General features: G+C 45.8%; 1 protein-coding gene across 22 annotated transcripts in view; it reads left to right on the forward strand.

The window, feature by feature from the left end:
• The first annotated feature begins 7,239 nt into the window (after nt 1-7,239).
• The window catches only part of SRRM1 (serine and arginine repetitive matrix 1), a 31,714-nt gene continuing 29,059 nt past the window's right edge, over nt 7,240-9,894 (forward strand). For 12 of the 22 annotated variants that reach the window (XM_032863771.1, XM_032863772.1, XM_032863773.1 and 9 more), the window contains exon 1: nt 7,243-7,373. In XM_032863771.1, coding sequence (XP_032719662.1) covers nt 7,353-7,373 — 21 coding nt within the window. In that variant the 5' untranslated portion in view covers nt 7,243-7,352. Of the gene's footprint in view, nt 7,374-9,894 lie in introns of all 22 variants that reach the window. The other 10 variants (XM_032863768.1, XM_032863769.1, XM_032863770.1 and 7 more) reach the window with 3 other exon arrangements.

The following is a 9,894-nucleotide window of genomic DNA, read 5'->3' on the forward strand; positions in this document are numbered from 1 at the left end:
TGGGTGGCTCAGTTGGTTAAGCGGCTGCCTCTGGCTCAGGTCATGATCCCAGAGTCCTGGGATCGAGTCCCACATCGGGCTCCTTGCTCAGCAGGGAGCCTGCTTCTCGCTCTGCCTCTGCCTGAAACTCTATCTGCCTGTGCTCACTCTCACGCTCTCTCTCTCTCTCTCTCTCTGACAAAAAATAAATAAAATCTTAAAAAAAAGAAAGAAAGAAAAGAGGAAGGAAGGAAGGAAGGAAGGAAGGAAGGAAGGAAGGAAGGAAGGAACCACCCTTAAAAGGATTTTATGCCACCCTGGAAGGAGCCCTCCACCCTTTCCCATAAGGTAGATAGGTGACAAAAACCTGATTGGATGACAGGGAGGGTTAATCATATTAAAACATTCTGTCAACGAGCCCATTAAAAACCCCTACACTTAGAAACTCCAGTGCCAAATCTCCCAGGTACCCTCCTACCCCCCCACAGCTTTGTACCATTACTTTGCTAACGTTCATTAAACCTTGCTTTGCTGCCCACCAGGCTGTTTGGTCTACCTCTTCATTCTTTCTTCCAAGTGGCATTACCAAAAACTGCAGGCACCAACAGAGCAAAAGATCCTGTAACACTAGTTTTTTTTGTGAAGACTGAATTATCTAATGTGTTTAAAGCACTAATATAAAGGTTGGCATAATATATTCTCTGATATGGTAAATACTAGTATTATGAGGTCCTACATAAGATACTGTCACTTAAGTACAAGGGAATGCAGATAGGAATAGAAAAAGATTGTTCTGCCAATTATGTTTCCTCATTCCCCCTTTGATGGGTATCTCTGTTGTTCTTCCAGCTCCTCTAAAAATATGCCAACACAATGCCTGAATGTTACATCTGCGGGGGAACTTTCTACAGGATGAAAAGCAAAACAGGCAGGTACATTTTTCTGTTGTTATATTTGCCTGTGGCTATTATCTTTCTGACCATATTATAAGCTCCCTGAGGACTGTCTTAAACATCCCTGTATCCCTTACTCTATCTAGGAACCCTTGTAGTGAGCACAGAGTCAGGGCTCAGTAAAAAACAACCAAACCACTGTAGTGTCTTTGTCATTTTTTACTTCCTTCTGAAAGGATTGATCGCCATCTAGTGAATCTTGCTATAAGACTGGGAAGGGGAGCGTCAGGAAATCCCAGATTGCGGCTCCCCTGTCTTACACATGTGATATTTGTATATGCAAAAACAGCTAGAATTCTTTGAGTTTGACAGCTCTTTCTTTAGTGATCAATTCAACTAAGCTTTTATTTTCCTTTATTGCCAAGAGATTTCTGGCCTTCCTATTGTTGACCTCATAGTGAATCTGATTTCTATAGAGTGGAAAAGCAGTAAATAAAAGTGCATTGCAAATATTAGCTACCGTAAAATAAAAATGTGCGGTATGGTGAATGCGGGAACACAGCACTGCCAAGAAGCTGGTATCCCTGTACTATAATACCAGACTTAATTTACTAACAATTTGACTATTAAATTTTTTAAAGATTTTGTTTATTTATTTGACAGAGAGAGAGAGAGAGAGAGTGAGCTCACAAGTAGGCAGAGAGGCAGGTAGAGAGAGAGGGGGAAGCAGCTCCCGACCGAGCAGAGAGCCCAATGCAGGGCTTGATCCCAGGACCCTGAGATCATGACCTGAGCCGAAGGCAGAGGCTTAACCCACTGAGCCATAGGCTCCCTTATAAAATTTTTTTAAAGATTTTATTTATTTATTTGAGAGGGAGAGAGCGAGAGAGAGAGAGAGAGAGAGAGAAAGCATGGTAAAAGTTTATTCTTGTATCCAAAAGTTTATTCTATGATGGAAATCTTCAGCTTTGGCAGAATATTGTTAACACTCAGCTGCTGTGCCCTTGGCCAAAGTGTGTGTATGTTGCACATTTACTTGGAACTTATCATTTGCCAAACTCTGGTTTGGGTGCTGATGATAAAGAGAGGAGACATAGTTCCTCCTTCAAAAAGTTGTGTGTGTTGGGGTGGGGGAAGGGGCACAGGAGGGGAGATGAGCATGTACATAATTAGAATATAGTGGACATATGCTAATAAGTAGAATACAAGGAACCTGTTTGCAAATATCAGGGCCTAGGGGTTTGGGGGGCTCAGGAGTCCCCTAAAAGATACTCAGATGGTAAGTATTAAGTCCCACTAACCAGAAATGCTTCCCAGAAGAGGTAACATGTAAACTAAACCCTCAAGGAAGAATCAGAGCTGGTTAGTTAAAAGGATTAAAAGTAGCAAGACTAGATGGGGAAGGGAAAGCAAAGGCTGGAAGGAAAGGAACAGAGGTTCTAGATCAAGTGGACAGAATATGTGCAAAGGTTCTGAGGAGAGAGAAAGAACACGGTCTCTTCTAAATCTGAAAAAATACAAACTCTTATAGTTACATCTTTTGTTTTCTTTTTAATTTAATTTATTTATTTTAAGTAATCTCTGCACCCAATACGGGCCGGAGATCAAGAGTCACATGCTCTCCTGACTGAGCCAGCCAGGCACCCTTATATTTTCAACTTACAAATACTTATGCTGGTAACCAGCCTCCAAGGTGGCCCCCAATGGTTCTCACCTAGTAGTATTCACACCCTCGTGCAGTCCCCTCCAACACTGAATACGGGTAACCTGTGTAACTAATAGGATAGTGTGGAGACTATGGTATATGACTTCTTAAGTTAGGTCTTGAAAGAAACCGTGGCTTCTGTCTTGCTCTCTTTTGGATCATTCGCTCTGGGGGAAGCCACCTGCCACGCCATGAAGACTCCCAAGCAGCCTACGGAGGGGCCAGTGTGGCAAGAACCTGAGGCCTTATGCCAACAGCCATGTGAGTGGACCTTCTTGGAAGGTCCTTCCAGGCCCAGGTGACTATAATCTAGGCCAGTATCTTGAGTACATTCTCTTGAAAGACCTTGAACCAGAACTATCCAAAGAAGCCATTCCAGATTGCTGAGGCACAGAAAGAGTGGGTGATGACTCATGTTTATTGTTTCCAGTTGCGAAATTTGGGGGGGTTATTCAGCAACAGATAACAAACACGCTCACCGATGTGTTCAAAGACCCTTTCCAGAGCAAAATGCAGCAGCTTTTGTCCATCAGGCATTTTCATTTCCGTTACGGGATTATTTTAGTCCGTAGCTTGCTCGGTAAATTTGTGCTGGGTTTTTGAGATATTTTACGAAGACTGTTATTCTGTTTTATCTAGGCAACACAAAAGCAGAGCTGAAGGAAAGAAGCAGAAGACAGAGATGGAAGTGGGGATGAGAACAAAAGCTGTAAGGAGTGAGAGAATTACAAAAAGTGCACGTGCCTAAGGGATAGTTGTGTTCAGTCACCGTGACTCTAAAGGACAGAGGATAGTTGCAGCAGGTGGAACACGTCCTCCATCAACAGTAATCAACAAGCAATGAGGAAAAGCAGTTGATCACATGGAGAAATCTTAGAATCTCTGCCTAAAGGATCAGCAACAAGGTTGGCTGCCCGTTAGCTTTTTGAGCCTCAGGACTTACTTGAGGACTTAAAGACCAGATCTAGCAAAGAGCCACCAGTGGCTCACTGGGGATGGCTCCTTGGCTTTAAGACCCATTTTGATCTACACAGTGTCAAAATGAGCAGGAGAAGCAAATACCTTCACTACCAAGGATCCTCCCCTACACGTATAGGGAGAAGGCTTATCTGCTCAGCAGATTTTTCAATGTGGATACTTCCTGATAGAATAAATGGTTATACTATTTCAAAGAACAGACTCACTCATTAATAGAAATGCCTTTGGTGACTGATCCTTTTACTCATACACTCATTCAACAAATATTTATTGAGCTCCAAGAATGTGCCAGATACCGTTCTAGACACTAAGACTTTAATGGTGAATAAGAAATTCATAAAGTTTCATTGTTATTTTTAATGGGGGCAAAAATAATAAGCATGTAAGCAAACTAGATAAAATGTCAACTACGATCGAGTGCTGTGAAGAAAAAATAAAGCAAGGTATGATAGAGTGTGGGGAGAGTGTCCTGTTGTTTTCAGAAGACTGGTCAGAAAAGGGCTTGTTTCGGGAATTGATATTTGAGTCACCTCTCCGTAACTTTAGGTTTACCAACATACAGACAAGAAAGTGACTTTGAAACCTAACCTGTTCTTAACTAGATCACATCTGTACTTCAGTGTGGCTGCGGCTTAGAAGTGGATGATGTGTGCACAAAGAGGATTGGTCCTTGTGAAAAGTCTGAAAGAGGGAGGGGTAAACAAATCATAAGGGATTTTTAAACCACAGTAACTAGCTTAGGCTTTATCTAGAGGACAATGGGGAGCCACAGAAAGGTTTTAAGTTGGGGATCAAAAGGATCAAGATTATTATCTTAGAAAATAACTCTTGAGGGGCGCCTGGATGGCTCAGTCAGTTAAGCATCTGAGTTTGGCTCAGGGCATGATCTCAGGGTCCTGGGATGGAGCCCTGAGTGAGAGCGCGGCTCTACCCTCCGTGGGGAGTATGCTATCTCCTTCCCTCTGCCCCTCCTGCTGCTTGTGCTCATGCTCTCCCTCTCTCAAATAAATAAAACCTTTTTTTAAAAAAAGAAAATTACTCTTGATATAGGGTTGAGACATCAACCCTGAAGGAAGGGGAAATGGTTAATAGGTTGTCGCTGCAATGACCCAGATGGCAATCCAAATTAAATTAAAGAGACAATGGGGCTAGAAGGCAGGCAACAGAAATGAAAGGCGAGATCTGGTGGTTTTGTAAAGTATGAAGAAGACAGAAGAATGATGACAGGGAGAAAGGTAGGCTCATTTATTGAGAATGGGAACCATAGAGGGTTGAGGCAAGTGAAAGAAGATAAATTCAGTTTGGGACATGTTGAGTGTGAGGTGTCTACAGGACATCCCAAGTGACTGTAATAAGAAGTTGCACATAAAGTTCTGGGGCAGAGCTGTGTCTGCGATAAATAGCTTTGGGAGATGAACTGGTCATTGAAAGCAAGAAAGGACAGATAGGTCATCTTTTTTGAGTGAAAAGTAAAAGGGGTCAATGACAGAACTGCAAGGAAAGCCAACATTTATGGGATTGGCAGCAAAAGGGTAGAGACAGCAAAGAAAAGATAAAAAAACACAATGACTGATCAGAACCAGTGAGAAACATCAGTGAGATGTGGGGCATTGTGATTTCATAGTTCCATCTGGTCAACTCGCGTGTTCTGTGGAAGCCAGTCACTTCCCCATCTTTGACCCCCTGACAAAGCTGTTCATTCAACAAATTTCTTGAGCCTCTACTATGTGCCAGACACTGTTTGTGCTGCTAGAGACATATCAGTGAGCAAAAAAGACAAATGCCCTGACTTGAAGGAGTTTACATTGTAGTGTGGGGTACATATAAGAAACAAACATTAAAGGGGCGCCTGGGTGGCTCAGTGGGTTAAGCCTCTGCCTTTGGCTAGGGTCACAATGTCAGGGTCCTGGGATCGAGACCCGCATGGGGCTCTCTGCTCAGCAGGGAGCTTGCTTCCCCCCCTCTCTCTCTGCCTGCCTCTCTGCCTACTTGTGATCTCTCTCTGTCAAATAAATAAAATCTTTAAAAAAAAAACATTAAAAATATGTAAGTATTACAGAGTGGTAAATAGTATGAAACAAAAAAGTAGATTAAGAGGCATCAGGAGTACAGAGAGGGTATATAAGCATTTCCAGTGGAACAGGCAGAGTAGACCCCATTGACTTGGTGATACTTAAGCAAAACCTTGAAATTTGCCAGGTAGGTATCTGGGGGTAGAGCATTCTAGGCAGAAGTTAAAACCAGGGCAAAGGTCTTCAGGCAAGAGCAAGCTTAGGAAGTCCAAGCAGTGAGGAGTGTTAGGGTGCTAAGAAGGAAATGAAAGAAGCAGAGGAGCATCAGGTAGAATTTTAGCCTTTGTTGTGGGGAAAAAAGAGGGATTTGGGTTTTGAGCTTAGGAGTGACATGTCTAAGGTTTTCTAATAGAGTCAGTCTGCTGCATTTAGAACAGATACTGAGTAGCAAGGGCGGCAGCAGGGAGACCAGTTAGGAAGCCGGTGCAGAAATTGAGGCAAACGATGACGGCTGTGTGGGTTTCCTGGTAGTCTGGAAGTGGGATGGAAGGGAAAGAAAAGATGAGAATGACATCAAGGCTTGTGTCCTAAACAAAGGAAAAGAAGTAGCCATCAACTTAGGCAGCAGACTGGGAGGAGCAGATGGGTATTCTGGGGTGTGCGGGAGGGAGGGAGAGAAGGGTAGGAAATCAGTTCAGTCCCTGGACTGGTTAAATTCGTGATGTCAGTCCAAGTGAGAATGTCCAGCAGGACGCTGCCTGTACGAGTTTAAAGGTGGGGAGAGAAGTCTGAGCTAGAGGTCCATGAAGCTGTCAGCACAGAACTGGTACTTAGAGCCGCGGGGATGAACAAATACACAGGATGGAGTGGGGTGCCTGAAGGGAGGGAGGAGCGAGCGGGAGTGCCTGCGTGTGCGGGGGGGTGGGGGCGGGTAACTTTATGGAATATGGCCAGAGGGACACCAGCCTTCGGGCGCTGGGCGGCAATGTGGCGCCCTGCATGCGATTTGGAGGCCCGACGGGCCAGAGCAGGGCGCCGAGGCTGCAGGACGGCCCACCAGGCCCACGCCCAGGCTCAGGGCCACCGCTCTCTCGCCCGCTTCCTGCCCCGCGGCCGATGCTGAAGCTCCTCTCCCTGGCATTTTCAGCTTCCTCCCCCTACGAATGAGCACGGTGAAGATGGGGGCATGCCCAGGAAACGGCCACGGGGCAGACTTCATTCATACTATACAGCTCCACTGCTTTAGAGTCGAGCTTAATAACTCGTAAAAGCAACACAGCCACAACTTTTACGACGACACGAGAGGCCGGCAGGCTCCCTTCCGCGCGCGAGCCGCCTCGCCCGCGTCACTCTGAGGTAACAGCCTTTCTCTTCAATCGCTCCATGGAACCCCCAGGGCGGGAGGCCTCCTCCACTACGGGTCGAAGGATGGGTCAAGTCACGCTGCGCGAACAAGGCTGATCCAGCGCCACAAAAGGATTCGCAGGGCGGGGCGACCCGACGACACTCTCTCTTGTTTTCATTGGCTGCGATCGAGAGACTCTCCTCCCGCACTGGCTACTTGGGAGCCTCGGAGACGGCAGCAGCCCGCCCCCTTGGGCGAGCGTGCGCACGCGTGGCGGGCGCTCACCCCACTGAGCAGGCGCGGCCTCGTGTCGGCTGAAGGGGCGGGTGGAGCGGCGCGCGTAGCGTCCCGGCGCTCGGCTTTCCCTGCCGGTCCCGCCCTCCGTCGCGGCGGCGCGGTGTATCTTGGGATAGGGAGCGATCTCCGAGCGAGGCAGCAAGATGGACGCGGGATTCTTCCGCGTAAGTAGAAGCGCGGGGATCTGGGGTAAGGTGAGGGGTTCATCGATGAGGCCCAGCAGGGGGCTTAAACTCGGGACGGTGTGGTCAGCGAGGGGAGGCTTCTAATATCCTGATGATCTTCCGTGCCAGCGGACGCTCCCCCCTGCCCTGCGGCGGAGACCGGTGCGCCCCTGCGCAGTCTCCTCCTCCGGGATCGTCCCCCCTACGCGGCAGCGACGGTCGCCGGAAAATGGCGGCGGGAATGGGCCGGAGCGGTACCCCGCCGCCCGCCTGCCTTGTGGGGCCTGCAGGCCGAGCTGCGCGCGCCGCCCGGTCCTGGGGCCTAGTTGGGCCGCGAGGAGGAAGTCCCTGGGGGGAGGCCGGAGGGAAGCCCTGAGGTGACTGGCGGCGGGAGGATCCTGGAGAGTACGGTTTTGGGGTACCGCCCCAGGAGAGCGTATGAGGGAGGACAGGAAACGGCGTTCAGCGGCTTTTCTTGAGAGAGCAGCGCCGACTCCTCCTCCCCCGTTCTCCCTCCTGGTCCTAGTCTGCGAAGGCGCGGGGTCAGAGTTCGCGGGAATCCCGCCCAATTTAATATTCCTTTAGAGAGGGGAACTCGGATAATACGTAGTTGGAATGTTTGAATCTGAGACTCTCTAAGGGCAACGGGTGCAACACAAAGTGTGCACGTGTATAGGGGCCGGGACAAGGAGGGGATCAACTCTCCTTACCGCAAACCGGTGTCTTCCCCCCCACCCCCCAACCGCTTGTTTTACTCTTTTGAAGTCCGCTGGAGGAAAGACGCCTCTTACCTAGGTTCTCCCCGGGCCGCGCGCCCAGCACCTGCAGGCGTCGAAGTTGGTGCTCAGGGCTCAGAGTTTCTCAGGCTGGGACTGCTGGAGCCTGTTTGTCCCATATTCCACTCCTGTAGGAAATGATTACCTCGTAGAGATCTAGGTGGGTGGGAAGTGACACTAAGGACTTGAGTTTGCAAATGCTTTTGATGCAGACGGACCACATAGAGACCAGTGGTTTTGGTAAAAATTTATACTTTACGTAACGTTGGTTGGCTCTTTCCACTCCCTGGAGCATACAATTCTCAGTTTGCGTGTTTTTCAAGGGAAAGTTGGAAGAGGGGGAAGACCAAGACTTTTTAAAGAACATAATTCTTGCCATTATAAAGCCAGTATTGAAATTCTTTAATTGAATTTAATTGTGCCAACTTATTTTTCACCAAAAGTGGCCAAATTATTCTAAGCACCTACTTAAAATAAGCAATGTTTGTTCCTATCCTTTGCAAATGATACTTTAGTTATTTCTGTAATGATAGTTTCAATTGAGAGCTTAGCAGATTTCCATTCTGTTGATGAATTCGTTTTCTAATTTCCATCAAAATATTTTGTAGTGAGTACTCAACAGTCCCATGATCCAAATGTAATATTTTGACACAAAGGCCTATTTTTTTTTTTATTTTTGTTGGCTGTTATTTCCAATGGAAAGGAGTTCCAATAGAAAAAAGGGTGGTCAATAAAATTTTATAATAACGTTTGCTTTTGGTGTTAGTAAAAACCTGGAAGCAAAGGGTGCAGGTTTTTATATACTACCTATAATTGCATAGAGGAGTTGGCTGGATTTAAACTCCAAGTTAAAAGAATTTAGGGAGTTACCTTGTTAGTACAGCCAGCCAGATAGTAAACTGAATTTTTCAGTCCAGATAGAAATGATAGCTTTCCTTTGCTGAATTTCTTCCATACACGAGTTACTTTACATTCGTTATTTTTGAGATACGCAGCCCTTGCAAAGTAGATTCTGGCAAGTAAGGAAACATTCTCAAAGAGGTTAAGGAACTTCTTTTGAATTATATGGCTGAAGTAGTCGCAGAATTGGGGTTCTAATCCAGGTTCTTGATCATTTTCCAAGGGACAGTGGCCAGTTTAGTGCAGTCAGATTTCACATCATGTAGCCATTTATTTTTGTTATTTGGTCCAGTTGGAATGACCAAATAAATGCAGACTAATTAGTGATCGCTTAATGGTCTCAAATAGTATTTGTAAGCCCTCGCTTTCCAAAGGTATTGCTGAAATTGAGTTAATTAAGGTAAAGCTGTATTATTCATGCATTCCAAGTTCTTAAAGTTGTGAAAACTAACAGTCCTAGGGTGTTTTTCTTTTTCCTTTTCACCCTGTTTATACATGTTGCCACAGTAATTCTGTAAGCATGCTACTTACTGGTTGTCACAAGAGGATGAAAGAGTCTTCTTTGGAAGTATATATTTAGTAAATATTTCAGTGTGTTCTCATTTATACAAAAAACCTTGAAAGTCTTTTAACTTAGAAAAAAGTTTAAAAAGATACACATCAAACTTGTTTGTAGGGGAGGTGCTGACTTTATGTTAATAAACAGCTATATTGGTTGATTTGTTAGTGAGCTTATGTTTTAAAATACAGTCAAGTTTTTTAAATGTCAGCTTCGTTGGGAAAAGAGTATACATACTACTATGGTTGTTAGCTGTGGTGTTTTCTATTTACTTGATCACTGTTTT

Source organism: Lontra canadensis, unplaced genomic scaffold, assembly GCF_010015895.1.
Source record: "Lontra canadensis isolate GAN:19392208 unplaced genomic scaffold, GSC_riverotter_1.0 scaffold25, whole genome shotgun sequence".
In the NCBI taxonomy this organism is placed as follows: Eukaryota; Metazoa; Chordata; class Mammalia; order Carnivora; family Mustelidae; genus Lontra; species Lontra canadensis.